Source organism: Misgurnus anguillicaudatus, chromosome 5 (genome assembly GCF_027580225.2).
Source record: "Misgurnus anguillicaudatus chromosome 5, ASM2758022v2, whole genome shotgun sequence".
Taxonomy (NCBI): domain Eukaryota; kingdom Metazoa; phylum Chordata; class Actinopteri; order Cypriniformes; family Cobitidae; genus Misgurnus; species Misgurnus anguillicaudatus.
Genome location: NC_073341.2, coordinates 8,387,630 through 8,412,676, shown reverse-complemented (window position 1 = coordinate 8,412,676; position 25,047 = coordinate 8,387,630). Strand labels below are relative to the sequence as shown.

The 25,047-nt window shown below is 38.4% G+C and overlaps 2 protein-coding genes and 1 long non-coding RNA gene across 3 annotated transcripts; all 3 read left to right on the top strand.

Moving 5' to 3' along the window:
- The first annotated feature begins 9,670 nt into the window (after positions 1-9,670).
- On the top strand, positions 9,671-13,519 carry LOC141363827 (uncharacterized). The gene is made up of 2 exons (XR_012369403.1): positions 9,671-10,074; positions 13,336-13,519. It is a non-coding gene; the product is annotated as an uncharacterized lncRNA (long non-coding RNA).
- A 1,096-nt stretch (positions 13,520-14,615) lies between these two features.
- LOC141364008 (THAP domain-containing protein 6-like) lies at positions 14,616-20,362 on the top strand. Its single transcript, XM_073868210.1, is given in 5 exon segments — positions 14,616-14,652; positions 17,904-17,943; positions 18,790-18,986; positions 19,568-19,614; positions 19,892-20,362. Coding segments are annotated over 5 exon segments (555 nt in total). The 3' UTR covers positions 20,126-20,362.
- Positions 20,363-22,269: 1,907 nt separating this feature from the next.
- On the top strand, positions 22,270-24,722 carry LOC129422326 (uncharacterized). Its single transcript, XM_073867474.1, has 2 exons — positions 22,270-22,658; positions 23,284-24,722. Exons 1-2 carry the CDS (start codon positions 22,415-22,417, stop codon positions 24,666-24,668), a joined length of 1,629 nt encoding a protein of 542 aa, XP_073723575.1. The 5' UTR covers positions 22,270-22,414; the 3' UTR covers positions 24,669-24,722.
- The last annotated feature ends 325 nt before the right edge of the window (positions 24,723-25,047 follow it).

The following is a 25,047-nucleotide window of genomic DNA, read 5'->3' as shown; positions in this document are numbered from 1 at the left end:
CATATCATGAATGCTGGGTCTTGTTTGTTTTCTGAGAATCTACTGAACCTACTGGTAACTTGTTTGCCATGTAGCAATAAAAAATATACTAAAAACCTTGATTATTCTGGTTAGTCACATTGTACTGCTATTATTTTGAACAATACTGTACTACTATCAAATTCAACTTCACGGGCCCTATTTTAACGATCTAAGCGCATTTTCTAAAGCGCACAGCGCAACGTCTAAATGGGCGTGTCCGAATCCACTTTTGCTAATTTAACGACGGGAAAAATCATTTTTGCGCCGAGCGCATGGTCGAAAAGGGTAGGTCCTATTGTAATGGGAGTATTTTGGGCGTAACGTGCAGTAAACCAATGAGAGTCACAGCTCTCATTCCCTTTAAAAGCAAGTTGCGCTGGCGCTATGTCTAATCCCTATTTAGATGACGGACTTTGTAAACTGAAAAACTAAGCGGAGGTAGAAGATCCCCAGTTTAAGGTTAATGTTAAATAATTGTGTTGTTTTTCCCTTATATTGAAATTGTTATTTTTTTATTAAAACCTTTAAAACCCGTTTTCTTTTAGTCATGGAAGTAAAAAGCAGGCTTGTAATTGCTTTAAATGTATGGCTATCCAATATCATCAAAAAAATAATTTACAAGTATGTAAGATAAGGTTTGTACTCTAAAAATACTTTATTTGTAACAAACAGGAGATAAAGAATTTACAAACGGCTCTCCTCACGTTTCAGCACTTTGGACAGCGTTTTTTTAGCAAAGAGTTTTTTTTAAGCATTACTTAAAATGTTTTTCATCTCACCATATCCACAGGTACAGAGTCATCATATACAATAAATCCGTGAGGTAGCATTAAAAAAAACATTTAAAAACAGATGCATTTGTTTAAAGCAAAGCTTTTATTTACTTACCAGGCTGCAGGTGAAGCTGCTCTTTGCGCATTCTAACGTCTCATAATAAGTCCTCAATTATGTCCAAGAGACTCAATAATAATATTTTACATTCAATCCTTTAATCTTTCATATTTAAAAGCATTTTTGTGCTGCTGGGCATTCATGTACTTTGTCATAAGCAAACCCGCGTTGTCCTCCCGTTTATAGGCGCATATTACTAATGCGCTCTTTAAATAACATAAAACATATTGCGCCATTGACTTTAGACTTTAGACCAGGTTTTTGTTGGTCAATGGCGTAGTCTATTTTAGTTGCCTCAAAATAGCAACGCGCCAACAATGCGCCTGAACACACCTCGTTTTTCAGACCAGAACGCCCATGGGCGCAAAGGGGGCGCAAATGCATTTGCTATTTAAACAACGCGGCGCTAAACGTGAAAATTAGGGTGGAAACTAGCGAAAGACACTTGCGTCACGCATTGCGCTGCATTGCGCCGGGTGTAAGATAGAGCCCCACATGTTTGTGTGTAATGTTAAATATTGTGACACTGTGTTGTGGTCCAAGGAGGAGTTCATTGTGCAACGTATCTTAAGAAATGAAGAGTTTTTGCTGGAGGCTTTGCCAAAAGCACAACGCTTCTTTATCTTGAGTGTGTTGCCTGAACTACTGACAAGACGACATGACCCTGTCTTGGTATCACAGAGAGCCTGCAAATACTGCGAAAGGCCAGTATTTGGAAAAATGATCATCTGTATCAAATGCAGCAACCACGTTCATTACACCTGTGCACACATAAAAAGGAAGCCAGCAACATAGTTATGTAGGGAAAGTCTTAAGAGTTGATGTTTGAATGATTACCTTTAGGACTGGGAAATGTATTGTATTGTGTTATGAATCTGGTCCACATTGCCCATACCTACATTTATTGTTTTCCTTTATTCTTTTCCTTCATTTATTGTTTTCCTTCATTACAAATTGAATTAATAAGCACTGTGAATTGTTGATATAATCTGGGCGGAAAGTACATTATACAAACCAGTGGCAGCCTACATTGGGAGGTTTATTATAATGCATTAAGTTTCAAGCACAGTACATTTGTTTTACAAATATAAATCACTTTAAAACTACTACATGGTAATGTGTTACTCATTTGGAAACAATACTTTTACAGAGGTTTGTGAGGGCACGACATACAGTCACAACATCGTTAACCTGCGACACTGAAATAACTGTAGGCAAAATTTTAAAGTTTTTCAACCGACTAATAACTCGCTCCACATGGATTCTCACACGAGACAGTTGTCTACATCAGTGGTTCTCAAACTTTTTCTGCGTGCGGCCCCCCTTGTCTACGGTGCATTCTTTTACGGCCCCCCAAAGAAAATTTATGACAAAAAACTGTTCTAAAATGTAACATTTTAATCAAGCAAAACATATTAAATCATACAAAGTAGTGCTGTTGGTTAGTAGCCTTATTTTTTTTTAGGTTTAATTACACAGAATTCATGATAAATGAATGTATTTTATAAAATGTCATAAAACTGGGGCCCCCCTGGCACCATCTCGCGGCCCCCCTGGCCCCCAGTTTGAAAACCACTGGTCTACATGTGTCCACTTCCTGTGCAGAAAGCTGCTTTTGTCCTTTTGTGAAATGAGGGATACAAAGGGTTGCACCATAAGCTGCAAGCTTGTCTCTGATGAGAAATCTTCTTTCGGCTAAAACCTCATCCCTAGGGTCCAAAAGTCCTAAAAAAAATACTCTTTAAAAAATCGGTTTGTCTGAAACCCGTCAACCCCACCCAGGAGTTAGAAATAAAATTGGAGCAGCTGGGGTGATGCCGATTAAATATTTAATGGTGTTGTTGTGTTGACCATGTCTGGGCCCTAGCAGTCAGATTACTGGGTCTAGCTATGAACATTTCTGTGCAATCTATTATGCACAGACAGTTTTTAAAGTTCTGCTTTAATATGTTTTGGGCATATTTTTAAGTATTGTGCTCTTACTTGGCCATTTAATGAGTGGCTTAAGGACCAAGGCCATACCAGGGACCGAGCACCGCAAAAAATTTGAAATGGTGGTTTTTGATACCTTAAATCTATAAATGCCAAGTCAGTATTACATAGGCCCAACCTTAATTTCATCAATACAACCAATAGGTGGTCTTCTAGTGTAAGTTTTTGGCAAATTCTTTCCAAGCTGCCTGTTATTTTTTTAAGCAGCCACTCAGAGAGCACGGAGGTTAGTCCTGTGAAAAAAATCAATTGTCCAATGTTGCACTTAACAGTGGTGTAGGAAAATGTAGATTTCTGCAGCTCCTCTTTTAGCTTTACATTTTTTTTTACATTTTCTGCTTGTAGTGTCTCAAACTTCTGACACAGGTGTTCATAGTCCTCCTGAAGCTGTCTGTGTCTCCGGTTCAGGTCATCATACTCTGTAACTGGGATGTCAGCTTTAAAAAGAAAAGTGAAAATTAAGCATGTACTGCAACCAATGCAGACAATTTCACAATTAAGAGTTCTCACAAATATTAGCAATGACTTTTCAAAACTTTTCCATGTTCCATGCTTTACTGAACACAGGGTGAGATTTTTCATCTGCATTTGACTCATTCAGGGGCCTGTGTACAGATATGCAATTAGAGCAGTGTGCCTGGCAGGAGCACATACACACTAGGAACACACTGACTCTTTCAGTCCATGTTTCCATTATACGTTACATTCCCATACCTTTAAGTTTAAAATAGGTAGGCCTATTATTGTAGTATGATTACAAGGAGAGTAGGAGTAAGAGGGGAAGAATAAAAGAGGAGGTAGTGAATCATTAAAGGTTCAGCAAAAAAAAAAACAGTTCAGCAAAAAAAAAAACAGTTTATAGATGAAGACTTAAAATTTAGTCTTTTATTATTACATTTATTCTTTTATTAAAATGTATTATTTTAATATGATTTCATTATTATATATTATGTATCTGTATTATTATTCTTTATATTCATACTCAGTTGTGTTATCTTATGGAGTGATAAATGCATGTGTTTGAATGCACGAGACTATAGATAGTATGGATCACATGTCAGGGGATTGAAAGAGGGTAACACGCTCCATTGATAATGACATTATCAATGGTCCAGTTAATCCAATCCCTCTTAAAAACCCAGACAAAGAGTTATGAGTTGATGGATCTAGTTACTATGTCGATGGAAAACGACATACTGGATGGGCTGTAGTGGAAGCTGATGGAACTGTTGTAAAGAAAGGATCTCTTTCTGGACAGTTTTCAGCACAAGTAGCTGAGCTTGTAGCACTTACGGAAGCCTTTGAACTATCGGAAAGAGATCGAGTCAACATATATACGGATAGCCGCTATGCTCTAGGCGTGGTACATAACTATCTAGCCCTGTGGAAAAGACGTGGACTTATCACTAGCAGTGGAAGCGAAATACAACATGCTTCCATAATTCGTCGCTTGATTGCAGCTTGTCACTTACCTAGAGAAGCAGCCGTGATCAAAGTAAAATCACATCAAAGTCCAAAGAAAGTCAGGGTAACACGGCAGCAGATGCAGCAGCTAGAGAAGCAGCTCTACTTCCTCTTACTCCTGTTACCTTGGTAAAAGAAAACAGCGAAGATTATCTTGAGCTCCATCTTCCGTCATATCAAATGGAGACAGATGAAGAGAAAGAACACTGGATAAAAGCAGGAGCAAAAGAAGATGATCAAGGTATCTGGAGAATTCCAACAGGACAAGTGGTAATGCCTATCGGAACAAGAAGAGAACTAATGCAGCTGTATCATGGAAAAGTGCACGCTGGAGCAAAAGCAATGAAAGCTCAAATCAGTGAGACTTGGTGGTGGCCACGAATGAAGAGAGACATTCATGATTACTGTAGAAGATTTTTGATCTGCATAAAAGCAAATGTGGGAAAATCTGAAAAAGGTGCGAATGTCACATGCACCTAGACCAACAGGTCCATGGACTCATCTGCAAATCGATTTCACAGGACCTTTATCACCCAGTGGAGGGTACCAATATATTCTAGTAATTTTGGACAGGTTTACTAGGTGGGTAGAAGCATTCCCTACGAAAACTTGCACGGCTGAAGCAGCAGCACAAGTAATGGTGGAGGAAGTCTTTCCCCGCTGGGGTCTTCCATATGAACTTGATTCTGACAATGGAACTCACTTCACTGGAAAACTGATGAAGGAAGCAATGAAGTTGATGGGGATTAAACAGAAATTCCACATTCCATATCATCCACAAAGTTCAGGAATGGTAGAACGAATGAACCGATCACTGAAAACATCTCTAACCAAGGCTATTCTGCAAACTGGCCAAGGTTGGCATAAATTATTACCTGCTATTTTGTGGAATTTGAGAGCAACTCCAAACAGAGTTACAGGATTAACACCTTTTGAATTAATGACTGGAAGAGCAATGGTTCTACCTCCTGATGCTCCACCACCTGCGGGAACAGGAGGAGATTCTACTTTGTTCCAAGAAAAGTTACGACGTTATCTCGCAATGCTGGACAAAGCTATTAAAGACAATAATAAGAAAGTGCGAGAAGCTCAACAGCGATGGGACGCAAAACACACCACTACTGATATTCCACATATTCCCGAGTTAGGCAGTTTTGTTATGGTCAAACGCATTGCTAGGAAAGGTTTAGAGCCTAGATGGGAGGGACCATATGAGATACTCTTAACAACTGATACAAGTGTTTGCCTCAAAGGGAAGGGTGTAGGGACAGATAGATGGTATCATTGGTCACAAGTTAAACCTTGCTTAGTGAATGAACAAAATGATGATAATGTCTTATGGCCTGAGATTGAGCAATGTTCGTCCATTATCTTTAAAGAATGGGAACAAAGAATTGATGTTTAATTATTTCTCTGTTTCCATTTCAGGAATCAATCCCATTGACATTGATTAGAGATGGTGGGAAATAGGAGATTTTACACATACTACACAACCACATAACAATGCACATTCGCTTACTGATTTTCAACCCTAAGGGATAGAATTCTTTAACACCAACATTTATTGGTGACGATTTATTAGTTTTTTCTTTTCTTAGATGATTGGGGTTCATTTTGAATGCTTACACATAGTCGTTAATTGACACATAGTATACGGGGACATACCATGGGTTGGGTTTTTTTTGTTATTTGTTTTCCTTTCCTTTCCCATTCTTCTGTCCTGTCTGACTATCTCTTGGTCTGCAATTTCTTCTCCTCACTATCACTTCAATAGGTTGGCCCCCTGGGAGTAATGGTGTGGAACTGACGGCCGTAGTTCCAGTGGAGGGAGATGAAGACTTAAAATTTAGTCTTTTATTATTACATTTATTCTTTTATTAAAATGTATCATTTTAATATGATTTTATTATTATATATTATGTATCTGTATTATTATTCTTTATATTCATACTCAGTTGTGTTATCTTATGGAGTGATAAATGCATGTGTTTGAATGCACGAGACTATAGATAGTATGGATCACATGTCAGGGGATTGAAAGAGGGTAACACACTCCATTGATAATGACATGTCAGATGTGTACAGTTTGCAAAGCACCACAAAAGCATACACTAAGAATAGTATCTTAATATAGGAGTGGACTGTGCCATGTGTTAGCATGACATATATGTTCTATATTTGAGATGCTCAAGCAACATTTTTTTCTACCTTACAAGGAAGTCTTTCTGTGATGTATAAAAGCCCAAACCTTACTGTACCACCCCAGAGAAACTGAGGGATGACGGGGTGAAAGGAAGGAGAATCAAAGAAATGTATAGGCTGTCATAAATAGAACATCTTTACTGGTTTCTCTCCTGATATATATATATATATATATATATATATATATATATATATATATATATATATATATATATATATATATATATATTTATTTATTTATTAAAGATTTTTTCTTGGCAAAACAATTGGTGTCCGGACCAGTGAATCAAATAATAAAGAGGAAAAGGCTTAATTCCAAGTCTACAATAAACATTGTTAAATACAAAGCCACTTTAACAGGGTACCCCCAGGATCCTCCAAATGAAATTCAATGCCAACTCCGTTCCCATTCTGACAGAAATATAAGCAAAAAATGTCAAATCTGTAATCATCTTGAACCCTAGAAAATAATTATGTAGAACTAGGCTAATTATGTAGAAACATGCTTGAATTAAATAAAACATTTTATTTAAATTATCAGTTCTATTTAATACATACGCAACAGCGTAACACACATTTGATTTGTAATAAACAAAATAAACAAATAGATTTTAACTTATTGAACACTACAGCCTTTGCAGCTCTGCTGCCTTGGTTGCAATTTTTTTGCTCAAGCTCTCAAGTTGTGTCAACTTCTGCTTGTGGCTTCTTCTCAATGTGTTTGACTTGGCAATTAGCTCTGCCATTTTGCTGCCTTGTTTGCCCTCAGCCTCTTCTGCCATCTTGTCTGCATCACCCCTCAGATGCTCTGCAACTTCCTGGATGGTCTGTCTTGTCTTTTTAAGCTGCTCCAACTCCTGTTCAATCATTATTCTTCGATGTGCTTGAGATTCTTTTTTCTTTCGTTCACTTTCAAGATGCATCCTGTACCTCACCCTTGCTAATGTGACTGAAGACAGGAGCTCTGGTGAAAGGGTCACCTTGGTAACACCCCCATGCATGGACACGTAATCGCACACAACTCTTTGTGCAATAACAGTGTCCTCTTGGATATTATAAGTTTCTACTTGTTTATTGATAGAGAAGGCCCTCTCTACCGTAGCCTGCCCATGGGAGAGGAGCAGAAGGTTTTTGATGAAAGCCCAGAGCTGTGGGTAGGGCTGACTAATATATGAATGGTGAAACACATCAAACCTCTTCTCAAGGGGCTTGAAAGACAGGAACTTCTTATTCCTCACCTCTAGGGACAACAATTGTGAAAATTGCTGAATGATCAGATCACCTAAAGAATGAGTGAAAAAAAGACTCACATATATACAACCCCAAATCAGCAAAAGTTGGGACACTGTAGAAATTGTGAGTAAAAAAGGAATGGAATAATTTACTAATCTCATAAACTTATATTTTATTTACAATAGAATAAAAATAAGATTTCAAAAAGTCTGACTTTCAACATTTGATATGTCATGCCAAATATTGGCTCATTTTGGATTTCATGAGAGCTACACATTCCAAAAAAAGTTGGGACAGGTAGCAATAAGAGGCCAGAAAATTAATGTTTATTTTTTAATCATTGTATACCACTAGTCAACTAAATAAATATAAAATGGTAAAGATGAATACACATTTATACATTGATTTAATAGATTTATAGCATTTTGAAATAAAAAACTGTCATGGATTTATTGCATTTTGTGGAAAAAAGAATTCGTTTTTATAATAAATCTTTGAAAATCAAGTTATGGATTTGAATTTTTTATGTTTTTATAACCTAAAGATGCTATGTGAAAGTTTGTAACAGAAAATAGTGGTTTTCATCTTGTCACTTTCTTGGTATAGAAAACACGTTTTTACGGAAATTTGTCAAAATTGATTTATTGCGTTTTGGAACCAAACTCTTCATATATGGATATTTCTCTTCAAAAATAAAAAAATTTGAGCAAAAAGCTTTAAAATATTGCGTTTTTGTTAAGGAATTTTGTTAGAGATCAGATTCAGAACGATTATCAAAACATAGCCTACACGAAAAAAATTAATAAAAAGATTTTTTCTTCAGTTTTTTATAAATTGATTAAGAATCTAGTGGATAAAAGCGGTATTACACCTTCCCGTAAAAACTTGTCAGGAAAGCGTCTTTATCAGTTAAATATTGACTTTTAATTAAAGAGATAACGTGTCAATGGCGGCGAAAGTGTTAAACAATGTTTGTCATAAATACCTACAATTTATTTTCGTCTGTGAAATAAAACAATATTGCGTCTAAATTAGGCTACTTGTTTATTAAATTATACATTCAATGTAACATTTGCAATCATGATATTATAGAACATATCATATATTATTTATAAATAAATAATAACAAAAACAACATTTTTAAACACCAGAATAACAACTTGCTTTGAAATGTTTGAGCAGGTCCACCGCCGTTGCATGACCCATAAACTGCGAGCCGAAGTATCGTGACTGGATGTGGTCGTCCACGCAGCAGCGAATATGAAGGTCCAACTGTTTACTTTTTGTTATCTTATTGAGACTCTCGTCAAATATGATCACAAACCCATTGGTCATATTGACCTGGTCAGTCAGTTCTTTAGTCGTAAAGGGAGCCAATCCGAATTTAGTTATATATGCCGTTTTGTTGCTTCCACACGAGAATGTAGTTGCAGCCTCGGAGTCAGGAAACATGGTTTTAAACATCTCTGCAATGTTCTCATTCGATGTATAAGAGTGGTGCTAAGAAATTGTTTTAAGGACCCACATCACCTCTGCCCGCAGAGTGGGTGTCGAGCCATAGTAAGATAGGATGTTCCTTGGCTGTGGTGGCAATGTTTCTAATGTAGAAACTTCTTCAGTATTGATAGCCAGAGTTGTTTCAGTAACCAAAGAGGTTTGCGGGGCACAGAACAGCACAATTGGTGCCTGCCGCTGGCGAGCAGTACTACACGTGTGGTGTTTGGCACCCTTCATATGGGGGTCTAGGGCCGTAACACTCATCTTCGCCAGCTTAAAAGATTTCCGGCGCCAACAGCAATAGGCTTCGCAGTCATTTCCTGGCACAGGCTTGACCCAAACGTAATCCGGATTCCTTGGCCACAGCAGGGCCGGCCCGAGGCATAAGCGAACCAAGCGGCTGCTTAGGGCCCCGCTGGCCACCAGGGGGCCCCCACCCCAATCGTTTTTTTTAAATATTTTTTTTATACAATTAAATAACTTAAACAGGTAATATAAATGGATGAATGAATTAATACGAATTTATAAATGAATAATTAAAGACAAGAAAATTTTGATTTGGAGACAACTATGTGTCTGCAGTGCTAGCGTTTTAGTCAGGCGCAACATAGACACCTGCGCCACCTGCGCGTCAGCGCGCAAGTGCACGACGTCGTCACTCACTGTAAACAATGATGAGCCATTTGACATGTCACAAAAAAGGATATATCCCTCTGGGGCCGAAAAGAGAACAAAGAAAAGGACCGAGGATGAGAAAAAAAGAGCAAGATAAAGGTATGTTTGCATGATTATATACAGTATGTTTAATTTGTGTTAGTGGTGTGACAGATCGACGTTAATCCGTGACCGTTATCGACCCACGGTTCGGCTCGCATGCGCTTAAATAGTGAAAGTTTATCATTTGCACGTGTTTCAAAGGCTTGCAAAAGTTAACATTTCAAGTGATTTTAAACAATTTATCCCGCAAAAAGGCGCTAAAGTGAGCAGTATTCTGCATGCCCAATGCCCATGCGGTTTAAATTGTCCAGCCCAGCTCCCTTCAGAGATCAGAACACTAACACGTGATGTTTAAACTTTAGAGAGAGTTGCGCTACTGTGTCTCATGCTGTAGTCCAGGGGTCGGCAAGTAACTTTGGCCGCGGGCCAATATTTTTTTTTTGCCAGTAGATGGCGGGCCAACTGTTGTTGGCACACTTACGTCTTATTTTGAATTAGCCTAGTATAGGCTATCTGATCTTTTGTCAAGAAACATTGTCTTTATTTCCTATTTAAAAGACGAAAGACGGCATTAAAAATTGCTAAAAACATGGTAATGGGTCTGTGTATCATTCGTTCAATCGTTTTTTTTTTTTAATTAAAAACAAAAATGAAAAAATTAACCACCACGGGTTTTCTGATTGTGTGCTCAGATAAAAAAAATTAATTACTGGATTAGACATTTTTTTTATTTAACTCCTTTATAGGCATAATATATCAATGAAATCATTTTAAACAGATCAAGTACTATAGTGGTAATATTACAGGCATTTATGCTCTCATGAAATACTCTTACAGTCCGACTTTTGAACTATTCCTTTTTTTATTAATATTTAACCGGGACACACACATACACACCTAAGGTTTAAGGAGGTCTCCGCTGGACTGTTTTTTGTCCAGCTCCGACAAGGTTCTATTCATACATTCATACACTTTGTGTTCACCCGCTTTATTTCCCGACCTGACGGGTCCGCAAAACTTAACGTCACGTTTCGTTTCCAGAATCTCACATTCAAATGTCTCTAACGAAAAGAGACAGATAATTTTAAATGTTATACAAAAATTGTGTTCGTGCCAATAAAAATATTATTTTAACATTGTATTCATTGTATTTATAATGAAATATAAATAATAAATTAAATAGGACAAAGCCTCTCACTCAAATTTCTCACCATCATAAACCGAGTTGGTTGCGGAGTTGCTGTTCAAATTGCTGAACATCCTCCTTTGCCAAATTTATAACGTTTTAAACGGAGGTAAAGATCAAAGAACTATGCGTTAGGAAAATTAATAATGGCTTTATTTTAATAGACATGTAAAACCATATTTTGGCGAATTACTTTCAGTTTTTTAACGAATTTACCTGACCATTTAGTCTTAATAATTAACGGTAAACGAACTTGACTTGCTGTTTTCGAAGGCAGGTCGAACCAGTCGGGTGCTCGAGCCCCAAGTTCAAGTAGCAGAAAACAACAGTATTCCTTTCAAATCTACTTTAAAAGTGTATTAGTTAAAATATTATTGCAGTAAAAGAGTTTATTTTTATCATATTTTGTAGTGGTTTCTAAAAGCCAGCAGTAATTTGCAATGTCACGGAGTTTAACGTCTTCACGCGTGATGAATTGACATGATTTACGAGGTAAATTTGCAAATGATTCATGAAGTCATACCTCTGCAATTATTTGATCGATTGTGTTTTAGAAGTATGCTCAAACTCTAATGACAGTTATGATCGCGGATGCGCTGGTAGAGAAAGAGAACGAGAAAAAGCGGCCCGTTAAGATATCTATTATACGCATTTTTTTCAGGACATTCTTGCTATTTGTCAGTGTAGCAATAAATAATAATAATAATAATAATAATATACGCGAATAAATAATAATGAAAAAAGTTCAAAAGTCGGACTGTAAGCGAATGAGACTTACAGGAAAGCATGGTTCCTATTCAAACCCTTATTAAAACCCTTATTAAAATGTAATCTGTTAGTACCTGATCTGTTTAAATTTATTTCATTGGTATATGTCTGCTAAGGTGTTCAATTAAAATTTGTCCGAACCCGTTTTCAGTCATTTTTTTTATTTTTGATCTGAGCGCACATTCAGAAAACGAGTCGTTTGATTTTAGTTCAGGAAATAAATAATAGAAAAACAAGTCGTTTTTCTTTATTTTCTTTTTGGTTTTGATTTGAAAAAACGAATGAAGGAATGATACACGGGGACATTTTTGTAAACTGTTATTGTAAAATAAAAAAGTCTGATTAAAAAAAAATTAAAAAACGGACTTCAAATTAATCCGGCGGGCCAGAAAATATTGCTGGCGGGCCACTTTTGGCCCGCGGGCCGCCAGTTGCCGACCCCTGCTGTAGTCCATTAACATATATTTGAGGAATAGAGCACTGAAAACAACATAACGGTTTTATGCTCCGCCGTCTGTATTTCCGTCTGTGTGAGCGCGCCGCATATAAGTGCACTTAGTAGGGCACACATGAAGAGACGAACATAAAATCTTTCTGTTCTTGACAGGGCACATACAAACAAAATGATCTCCACAGTACTCTTTTCCAATAAAAACATTTGTTTATGTCTTTGGACGGTTTATGTATAGTTTAGGCAGAAACCATGTCCGTGCTTCTCTTAAAGAGACAGTAACCTTAATTAACCTACTTAAGTCTGTGTCATTAATGTTAATCAAACCTTCCAAGACAAAGAGAAAATCACTTCTGTAGCTCTAAAGAAGAATAATTATATTTAATTCATACAATAAAGTGTTATGATTCATTTGATTTGATTTCTGTACCTAATGCTAATTTTAGCCCTTACTTAATGTGCAACTTTGTTTTTTTATAAATGTTTGTAAGTAATTTCCTCATTTTTTATTAGTTTTTCCAACCCCTTATTCTGCTGATCCGAAAAATGATCAGATCTGTGCCTCAAAAAACATAATGTGATCCGAACCGTGAGTTTTGTGATCCATCACACCCCTAGCTAGCATTGCTGTATGTGTTGAAGTGAACGTTCCAACTTCGGTAACGTTCCAGCTTCATAGGCAAAGCACATGCGCTCTCTGTCTAAGATCTTTGGTAAGAGATGGTATTGGACTTTATGAGAATATATACCTGATGAAAATAGACTTCAATCTTATTTATATGGTGGGTAGTGATGTAACAGTGCTATCCTCATATTTATTTATTTATTGCTTGTTGTGTAAGTAATGAAAAATTAGCAAATAAACTCATTCTGCTCGATCAACTATGCACTTATCCAATGCTATTTTTTTCAGGACCACTGTTGAAGTACTTTGGAGCACAACCAACTCTACCCGCCCCTGATGTTTCATCAAGTGTCAGTGCCTCCACAGCTGATGATGCAGCAGATGAGGTTTTTCTTGTTGGCCAATGTTAACATTCCATAGCCTGTTAATATGACATGACACATTGAAGAATAAAGTATTTTATTTAAGTATAGTTTTTTTTCATTATTTAACCTCACTGTATTCATTTATAATGTAACATTAGAGCGTGACATTTGTGTCCGCGTGGTGGGAGGGGGGCCCCCAAACACATTCTGCTTAGGGCCCCCAAGAGGCTCAGGCCGGCACTGGGCCACAGCAGATTAAACCGACACTTTCCCATTTTAGCCGACAAACTATGCTAGCTACGATCTTGTTCTTTACCTCGCTAGTCTAGTAACCATAGTAACGGCTGCGCACTTTTGCGCTTTCTGCTATGACGTGGAGCGCGAGGTGCACTTAACTTTACGGTGCATAGTAACTAATTACGGTAATTAGCCTACATTAGTAACAGTTAATTTTGTTACAGTATGAACTTAATCTTAGGAAAGGCAAAAAAATATAAGACCCTTGTAATGAAATCCAAGACTTTGTATACCAAATTCAAGGCTATTAACCCCCTGGGGTCCAAAAACGCGGCGCCGCGTTTTGACGTGTTTTTTCCTTATCATGGCAGAATCGACTTAAAATACTCCATCATTAATAATCATACACTTACATGTTTGACATCATTTGAAACGGTAAAGGGTCTTCTTTAATATGTGTTCATTCACAATAACAACAGATCTTTGTGTTTTTGTCAAATAAAGAAAATAAACAGGGTGTGCATCCAGACATTTCTGTCTCCGCCAGCTGTCTCTCAAAACACGTTACAAAAATCAATTGAAACTCCGCGAATACTCGTCACACAAACATGATACACATATCCAAAAAAAGCCTGAAATGTCTACTTTTAAACAAGCTAAATATAATCGAAAACAAATAATGCCTGTTTATATAATCTGCATCGAAGTAAAGAGAGTACCGTTTGTCCTGGCTGACTTCATTATCTTTAATTCGATCACGCCCACAGGCGGTACCCGCTGTTGACATGGAAATCAACAGACTAGCGGTTCAAACCATAATAAACAAAGCGTAAAGTTTATCAGATTTAAAGACTTTACCGCATGTTTGGATTATAAACTTTATACACACACGTGAGGAATATCTTTATTTATGTCTGGACATTGAGGAAGGGAAGCATTTATCTTTAATGTTACCTTAGAAGAACAATGGAGGACCCACTGGAGCTGGAGGAGGATATTAGAAGTAAGTAACAGTTAATTTATACCATTTATATTTGCTATCATGTAATATGCTCATGGCTTGTGCAGTTCAGCCTACATACAGTAAGCAACCTCAGCAGACTGCACGCTTCGGATTGAAAAACTTTAGCATTGTTTACAAACGAGAACGCGATCTCACGTAATGGAGGATTTCACTGTTGCATGCTGTAACAGTGTTAAACACAGTTATTCACTTATATCCTTCATGGCAACTTTCAGTAACCCTGAACTGCTGTATCTTTTAAGTGTGTGCTGTAATATGATTCCATGTTAACATGCTTATTTACAAACAAATCCGCGTGACCTCCCGTAATATGGCGGATATCTTTTACATGTTTTACAGTGTAAGACACAGTTATTCACTTTCGTATCCTTCATGGCAACTTTGAGTAAATGCTGCACTGCGGGATTTGCTGTAAAATGATTCCATATTGTTTACATGCAAGGTAATTCTGTATGTCGCTTTACACGCGACACCGTTTTTATGAGCGCCGCGTTACACGGAGACGCGAGCTCGCGCACATGGACGCCGTATGCGATGTGTTTTTAAAGTTCATACACGCTTACAGAAACGCGTTTAAAAAAGAAACTAGACGATAAGGGGATGGGCATCTGAAAACAGTCATCTGAAAACAGCTTTTTATATAACTAATCACTGCAGATGTTTATTTGAGATGTTCTGAATTTAGTTTATGTCAGGGGTGCAAACTCATCAGGGGTGAAAAAGGTGACAAAGACACAAGCGCTCATATATATATATATATATATATATATATATATAATATATATATATATATTATAAGTTATTTGTATTTGTGCACGTGATATAGGAAACAATGTAATACAGATGACGGCGATGCGCAAATCGAGTTACCCCTCTCACTTCTGGTAGTTTTATTGAGATATCTTATCCCGCACTAATTGGCCATTAATATTACAGACAACCTGAGGTAAAATAACATTATTACTTTATGTAAATTTAATCCCGTCCCGGTAGTACCAGGCTTCAAATTACAAGTGACACAATAATTCTATGTAGAAATAAAACAATTATTATTGGTGTAATAAAATTGGCCAGTGAATTTTACACAAGTGTCATAGACTGTATTATCAGTGTTGGGCAGTCACTACTTGTAGCTTAGATAGTAACTTAGTATTTTATTGTTAGCTTTACTATTTACTTAAAGGGGACAGAGAATGAAAAACCATTTTTACCTTGTCTTTGTTGAATAATTGTAGTCTACCCGCATTCACAAACATGCAAAAAGTTCTAGACATTCTAAACATCTCAGTCTCATAGAAATTCCTCTTTTAGAAATGTCAGCCAGAAAACAGCCCAATCTGAAAAACTGATGCTTATGACATCACAGGCATCTCCCTGCCCCTTTACTTAAAAAATGTAGCCAATTATTTTAGAGTGGCAGCAAAGTCAGCCAATCAGTAATGAGATTGCAAGTTAAGCCAGTAGGGGGAGCCAAATAGGTGCAAAACCACTTGTTTAAATTCCCCCACCCTAATAGAGCTATTTGAGAGAGGTTTTTAGGAAGCTTCTAAGACATTACAGACCCAAACAAAAGCATTTTTGTCTACATCTCACATCACAGAACAAGGATAAATACCCCGTTCAATCATTCTATGTCACCTTTAAGTAACTTTTCAGTAGCTTAAAGCTGCGTTCGGCAACTTATTTGATCATGTTTTTTTTATCAAATTCACTGAAACCAACACTATGCTCCGATAGAACAACATAAATTAGACTGTTTAAGAAAAAACCCTGCGCTTCTAGCTCCACCTGGAGCCTGTTATTTGTTTTGCAAAAATCCACCGCTCCCGGTTCATTTGGTCCAATCAGCGCAGGCTGGTTCATTTGGTCCAATCACACAGGGCTGTGTAAAATCTGCCTGTCAATCACAGTACCTGCACGCGCCACAGATCCCCATCCCCCTCGTTACAATATCACGTGCATCCGCCTAAATTCATAGGTGTTTTGGTTTGAACAGCGTGATGGCGGAGAGAACTTTCAGTAACAAACTTCCGATTTCTCGGTTAACAACTAGAGCTAGGAAAACAACCAATGAAAAGAAGGAAACAAAGATAGAAAGTGACTGTGACCGTTATAAAACTAGGATCAATATCGGACCGGCATTTGAAAGGAATCTACAAGATTTCAAGCTGGATGCAGAGCTTGCCACATTTCTTCTCAACAGATAATTGTGCTTTATCAACCATTGATTGTATTTCGGAGTGTTATGTAAGTAATCTAAGTATTCTTGCTAAGTATGCGTTCACAATAATACTTTTGCACACACGCTGACGAGAACGAGCTCTGAGGGAGGTTGCTCGGAGGTAGTGGGGGAGGGACATGAAATTGTAAACATTTGGAAACTGCTCAATCCTCCAAAGTTGCCGACGGCAGCTTTAACTCCTTTATTTAACCTCCTAAAGGCCGGGATACACTGCACGATAATTGGCTGTCCCAGACGAAAGATTGCCATCGTGAAACCATTGTCGCGATTTCTGTGATCGTGGCTCTCCATCGGTGGTCCTATGTCGTACAGTGAGAGAGGTTCAAAGACGGACGTTTTCCCGGTCTTGCGTCCAAAGATAGCCTACGATAGCTTTCTGGCAGTGTCAGAAATTCGGCATGATCACCGCACAGTGTGTTTGCTGCTACGACCTGCACGCCAGTATTAGTTTACCACGAGCGCATGCTGGTGACGTTGTGCAACGTGTGACGCAGCCGCCGAAGCTTCCGTGTCATCATCGTACAGTCTACACGTCCCTCGTACCCGAGTTTAAACGATACATGTCGCACAGTGTGATAAGGTAATGATCTTATAAGAGGACAAAAATCGTGCAGTGTATTCCGGGCTTAAGACCTGGATGTCCAGATATGTGGACTTGTGACAAAGTGAACACCAACGGTTCACCTTTGACGTGGGTAAGTCCCAAAAATAAAGAAAAATCCCCAAAACAAAAATGATGGCTCAGACCGCAACTGTACTCTTGTACAAAGTGAAGTTTATTAACAGTGAATCAGGAGAAAAACCAAGGTGATATATTTACAAGTGCAAAAATCAAAACCCCAAAATAAATAAAACAAAACAATGATGAAAAATATACACAAGTAAATATCCACAATATATCAAAAAGCAACTTTTTTCTACACAACCACCCACTCTGGTCGACTTTGTTAACAAGTCCTGATTGTGAGTCTGGCCTCCCTCTTTATAGAGCCAGACTCCTCCCCTTCAAGGGGAGTTCCCATAACCAGGTAAGTATCCAGGTAAGTATTTAAATTGCCATTAAACTCAGATACAATGAATTTAAACACATAAACATTACATTATATACACATAACAAAACATCTGTTTGACACATATTAAAACCATAATTTAACACATAGCCCCTTTAACAATGACATACAAAAACAACACCCCCCTATATACAAACATAATGGACTCTGCCAACTGTCGCGAATACTGCGCCGGCGCGGCACACTCTGTGACGTCATATGCGTGTGCCGCTCAATCGCTCAGGTTCGCCAGCGCAGCATCCCATCCCGGAAGGCTGGCTAAACAAACAAACCAAACAAACAAACAAAACAAAGTGTGTGCATGTGTATTAAATAACAGGATTAACTGGGGGAAATGTTGATGACTGAAATGTCCATGTGAATCGGCTTCGTGTGCACCCGCCGCCGAATCGGAGTATAATTAAGATAAGTGTATGCGGTGTATGTGCGTGTGTGCGCCAGTGTTGCCTGCTCAGCGTGGTTGGCGATCGTGCTCCATCACAGGACTTAACATTGTTTTTGTTGTTTGCACGATAATACTTAATTATGTGTAACTGGAACCTGTTGTACACAAATATGGACAAATACACTGCTTCATGTTTAAAGGAACATGTTTGGTTATTATATTTATTGGTTCTTCCTAACCCCAAATACCTTGAAGCAATCTGAAAAAAAGACAAACCAAAGATCAGGTCTTAGAAGGTTAAAAATGCGAGTTTTGTTGAAGAAAGGTTTTAAGAAATGTGAAGGAAGAAAATAAGCTTGACCTCCTTTGTAAAATGTTTTTGTGTAGACTCTGCAAAATTTTCCATTTATATTTTGAAGGTTTCCCAAGGACAAAAATATGAGGTAGAAGTGGGAAGTGGCTTTGAGGAGAGAAGGATTCCATGCAAGTGATTCATCAGTGCTTTGCTTTCCACATTTTAAGCATGGTGATTTTGATAGGACGGGTCAGATTGTCCGACTCCGAGAAGGTGTTATTCCATCCGTCTTCAGCTTTCCGGTTCACCTCCAAAGAGTAGGTGTATCCTCATAAGGCTGTTAGAATTCATAAATGTAAATATTATATTATCAATCACGGGGCAGGGTAAGATACTTGTCCCTTTATACATATTTCATTATGTATTATGCTTCTTCATTTTAGTTGCAAAAAGGCAGGGCTATGTCTACCTCTAGAAAAGCTGTAGAAAGCCTATCCGTGGCCTCTCATGATTCCCAGGAAATGATTCACTAGTGACAGTGGCAGAAAGAAGGACCCTGGACAAATTGCTGTCCATATTGGACAACGCACACCATCCCCTGCATAACACCTTTATCGGACAAAGGAGCACATTTAGTGGCAGATTGTTGTCCCAGCCTTGCTCCACAAATAGATTTAAAAACTCTTTTGTCCCACTGGCCATCAGACTACACAACAGCAAGTCAGGGCAATAATGGACTACAGATGATGTTTTTGACAAACTTGACAATTTTTTATCTATCTATTTATCTATCTATTTTAACTTTAATTATTTATTGTTATTGTTAACTGTGTTTATAGTGTGATTAAGTATTTTTTAAACGCTACTGGGTACATGAATTTCCCTCCCTGGGATAAATAAAGTATCTATCTATCTATCTACCTCAAGCCCACAACCTCAGCCTAATGATGTGAATATTTCTACTTTAAACATCATATCATAATGTTTCCTGGACATATTCAAATCTCACTTGTTTGCTTCCACAAATATTAAACACGCTCACATATAAACCCATACTCACACAATTTAAGACACGTTGAACATGCATTGCTGACACACACACACACTGCTGGCAGTAGCTTTGCCAGGTGATGACTTTTAAAAAAGAATGTGGGCCATAGTGGTGTCAAATTGATGTTTGTGAAGTGAAACATTACTCAAACCATGTTCATCCCTCTTTTTGCTAGGATCATGGCTATGCCTTGCCTGCTTCTCCTACCGCTCTTAAGATCAGACTAAATGAAGCTCTGGCAAGAGTGGAAAGTCTAGAGCGAGAAAAGAAGAACTCCATGGCCAGAGAAAAGAGGGCCAAAAACACAGTGAAGAGTCTTTTGGAGGATTTAAGGGAAAAGAACCTCATTAATGAAGAGTTCAAAGAGAAGCTTGAATTATACTCTGGTAAGACAAAATTAGCACTTTGAAATGTAATGTACACTATTCTTCTTACTCTCTTTATTAAACTCCTTAGTTATTATCTGAAGGGGACTTATTCATTTTAAATCATAACATTTCAGATCTTCAGATAGACCTCATGGCAAAGCAAGGGCAGGAGTACACAAAGGAGTACAGAGAGTTTGCGCTCACGCTACATCTACATGGTCCAAAGGCATACAAATACCTCCGAGAGACTCGACATTTTCCCCTCCCACATCCACTACAAAGGTAGGCTTAATGTTGTCCGAATTTAATTTTGGGAAATTACTCATGCCAACACATTGAAAAGGTGCTTTTTAATTTTTCTTACAGGTGGCTGTGTTCGGCGGATGCCAAACCTGGCCTTAACAAGATGATGCTGGATATGCTGGAGAGAAGATGCCAGGGAGACAAGGCTAAATATGGATGTGTTGCACTCATGTTGGATGCCATGTCCATCAGAAAACATGTGCAATATAATCCACATATACAACCAATGTCTGGGTTTGTAGACATGGGTAATGGAAACAGTGAGACTGATGTTGCTACTCAGGCTCTTGTGTTCATAGTGGTTAGCCTACAAGGACATTGGAAGGCTCCCATTGCTTACTTCCTGACCAAGTCTCTCTCTCCAGATACACAAAGGGTCCTTCTCAGTCATGCTTTGGAGGAGCTACATGCACAGGGCATTAGGGTAGTATGTGTTACAATGGATGGTCATGCCATGTGCAACCAACTTGGGTGTGAGCTAAAGGGGGACCCACAAGAGCCACTTCAAACCAGTTTCTTGCATCCTGTGACTGGCGAGAAAGTATTTGTAATGATGGACGCTTGTCACATGCTCAAGTTGGCACGTAATTATGTTGCAGGTAAATAATGATCATTGTAGACCTATTTGTACAAGTTATGCCTCTGCTGCTAAAAGTTATATGTAGATATTGTTATCTGTCCATTGTGATGATAAAACTGTTGCTGTTTGTACTTGTTTGAGCAGTGACTGATTCTTACTCTGCAGGCATACAGTCCAATTGCAACAACCACCGGACAGATCAATTGTAGATCAAAATTTCTTTTTTTATAATTCATCGAAGTGGTAAAGCTCTGTGAAATTTGCTGTAGTACAAAGCATACCTATGGAAAGAAAGTCAAGTAAATATTAATACCTGCATGTTTACTAATTGAGCAGAACGTTTAGAAATATGTACTGTGAAACCATAAACATCGCGTTCCTAACATGCTCCTAACTGCTTCAATTTTGTTTGTACCTAAATTGATTTTTTTATTGGTGTGTTATTGTGTGTGTGTGTGTGTGTGTGTGTGTGTCTTATTTTCTCTGTTCTGTAAAGTGTTCTGTAAAGCGCTATATAAATATGTATTATTTTTAATAATATTATAAGGTGCTGACAGCTACAGAGAGGGTGATCCACCAAACATCTACAATACAAGCCACCATCTATTGGTGGTTCCCTGCTTGCGAAGTGGAAAGGAAGGGGTGTACATCAATTCCAACAATTATTTGATGGGGACACACTAAAGTCATTTGAAGTTCTAATGTTAGAATACGAAATTCCGAAACAGGACTTTTATAAATACTTACAAATCCGCCATTTAATAAATACCCTAAAAGGGGAGAAACGCTTGTCCTTAGGGCTAACAAATCTTGAGGAAATTCTGGTAAAATCAACATCATTAAAAGGAAAAATCTCTTAAATGTATAGTGCTTTGTTGGACCACTGCAGCTCTTCCTTGACCTCACTTAAGAACATATGGCAGAAGGATATGGGGCGTACTTTTGATGAAGATCAGTGGGACACGATATGTCAGAATGTTTTTTCCTCACTGTCCTGTAATAAAATAATCGAACAAAATTACAAATTCATGCACAGGATGTACCTTACTCCTCTCCGATTAAGTAAAATGTTTCCTAACTCTTCCCCCAGATGTCATTGTTGTAAAATGTGTAAAGGGTCAAATATGCATGTTTTTTGGGAATGCAGGAAATTAAAACATTTCTGGAAGGCGGTACATGATCTAACTGTTAATATTGTGGAAACCCCGCTGGACATTACACCAACACTGTACCTATTTGGTACGGAATTGGATAAGACACTGAATACCACATGCAGGAAAAGGATTATCATAATTTCCTATATTGAGAGTGAGGAGCTGTCGTCATAGTACAGAGCTCCTCCCCCTGTCCGCCATGTTGGCAGGATTCCGGCGGCAAAATATGATTGTTTACGTGTGTTGTTAGCTTGGTAGTAGAAGAGGTTTTCGCGAATCCACACTGTTTTACCATGCCTGGAAGTCACTGCTGCGTAAAAAACTGTTCCAGTACATCACACGATGCATATGGAAAACATAGAAACAACGGTACACAGTTTTTTAGATTACCCAAATGGAGACGGCATCAGGGAGAGCAAATATCCGACCTGACGAGGAGACGACGGATTGCTTGGTTGGCTGCAATAAGAAGAAAGGACCTTACTTTCGATTTCACCCCCCAGTCGATGAGAGTCTGTTCTTTGCATTTTCACACGGGTAAGTTCTCTAAAAATGTCTTTATGTTGTTGTCTCTTAAAGCTACGAAGTGTAGGTTACCTAATGTTGTTGCAAACCCTGAAGTGATTCTGAACTTGCTGCCTAGATAACTATCTAACAGACTGTTGCCTCTTCGAAAATGCTCAATGACCAACCGTTAATGTTAAAGGGTTACTTTACTGTAAAATGAAAATTCTGTCATCATTTACTCATCCTCATGTTGTTTTAAACCTGTATGAATTTATGATGAACACAAAAGAAGATGTTTTGAGAAATGATGGTAAACACAGCAGATAGTGTCCATTGACTTCCATAGTAGGAATTTAAAAAATATGATGGAATTTAATTGGTACAGTCAACTGTGTGTTTACCATCATTTCTCAAAATATCTTCTTTTGTGTTCATCAGAAAAAACACATTCATACAGGTTTAGAACAACATTAGTCTGAGTAATTGATGACACAATTAATAATTGATAACACTAATTATTCTGTTATAGGTAAACCATTATATGAGAATATGATATTACTAAATAGTTCAGATGTTGTGAGATGTCATAGGCACCTTGTTGCCAGTTTAAAGCATTGATTAAATAGAGTTTTCATAATCTAATTAATTGTTGTAGGTAAACCATCATTTGAGATGTTGGAGAACCACCCTGACTGGACACCATCCCTGCGGTTAGGCCACAATGATGTTAAAGAAACAAATGAAGCAAGATATCAGCGGCAAGTGAAGCGCAGGACCCAGAAGCGGCCGCCAGCCCAGGACGACCAGCAGCCATCACCGCCAGCCCAGGACCACCAGCAGCCGCCATCGCCAGCCCAGGACCACCAGCAGCCGCCATCGCCAGCCCAGGACCACCAGCAGCCGCCATCGCCAGCCCAGGACCACCACCAGCCGCCATCGCCAGCCCAGGACCACCAGCAGCCGCCATCGCCAGCCCAGTACCACCAGCAGCCGCCATCGCCAGCCCAGGATGACCAGCAGCAGCAGCCGCCATCACCACCAACCCAGGAAATGGAATGTGGACTCTGCACATCTAGACGAGATGTCATCAACAGTCTTTTGGAAGAAAACAGAGAGCTGAAGCGGGAGCTTGATGAGTACCGGATGAATGAGAACTTTCTGGGTGGTGATGATAACACGGTGAAGTATTACACGGGGCTTCCAAACTTTGCATTGTTCCAGACACTTCTACTCACCCTCACTCCATATCTGCCTCAATGTAGGATGAAGAAGCTCTCACCCTTCCAGCTTGTCCTATTGACTTTAATGCGCCTCAGACTAGACCTTCCAATACAGCACCTCAGTCATCTGTTTAGAGTACATAGGACAACAGTTGCTGATGCCTTTCACCATACCCTTGGAGTGATGTACACACAGCTGTGTCCATTGGTGCACTGGCCAAGCAGGGAATGCTTGTTGACCAGTATGCCACACCAGTTTGTGGAATCATTTGGGAACAATGTGGCTGCCATTGTGGACTGCTTCGAGGTGTTCATTGAGAAACCCTCAAATGTACTGGCAAGGGCACAGACCTTCTCTCAATACAAACACGCATACACAATGAAATATCTTATTGTGATCACGCCCCAGGGTGTCATTTCCTTCATATCGAACGGGTGGGGTGGGCGCACAAGTGACAAGCATATAACTGAGCAAAGTGGTTTCCTGAACAAACTGTTACCTGGTGACATTGTGCTGGCAGATAGGGGCTTTAATATAAGAGAAAGTGTGGGTATGATGTGTGCAGAAGTCAAATTACCTACATTCACAAGGGGTCGTGCACAGCTGGAGGCGAAAGATGTTGAGGAGACTAGGGCCATAGCACATCTCAGAATTCACGTTGAGAGGGTGATTGGTGTTGTGCGCAACAAGTTCAAATTCTTACACTCAACTGTACCTGTGCACATGCTTGTTAAATGTGAGGGCGAAAACCTAATGCCTTTAGATAAGATTGTCACTGTTTGCTGTGCCTTAACGAACATGTGCAAAAGTGTTGTTTGAGTGCCTTGTTCACTATTTTTTTTGTCTTTGAAATAAATGCTTGAAACAAGTTGATATGGCTTAACAATATTTATTGACAACTGTGTATATATAATATATATATATCTTTTTTTGGGTAGGTAATCTCTTGGAAAAGTTGCAAAAGAACACAAAGTAGTGCAAAAGAACATGTGTGTATTCAAAGTATTTCCAGCATGTAAACAATGACAATATATATAATAATAATAAAAAAAAATTCACAACACTGTATGTCCATTGAATACATGGTCTGTCAAAACTGAATGATCAACATGACAGCTCTTATCTTTATCACAGCTTTAACAAACCAGTAAACGACTTGATAAACACTCAAAAACCAAATTTGGAGATGTACCAGTAA

Bases quoted from the DNA above. Each gene is read 5' to 3' on its own strand.
- LOC129422326 (XM_073867474.1), top strand. From the start codon at position 22,415: ATGCCTGGAAGTCACTGCTGCGTAAAAAACTGTTCCAGTACATCACAC. The intron at 22,659-23,283 runs GTAAGTTCTCTA...TAATTGTTGTAG, and splicing joins TTCTTTGCATTTTCACACGG to GTAAACCATCATTTGAGATG.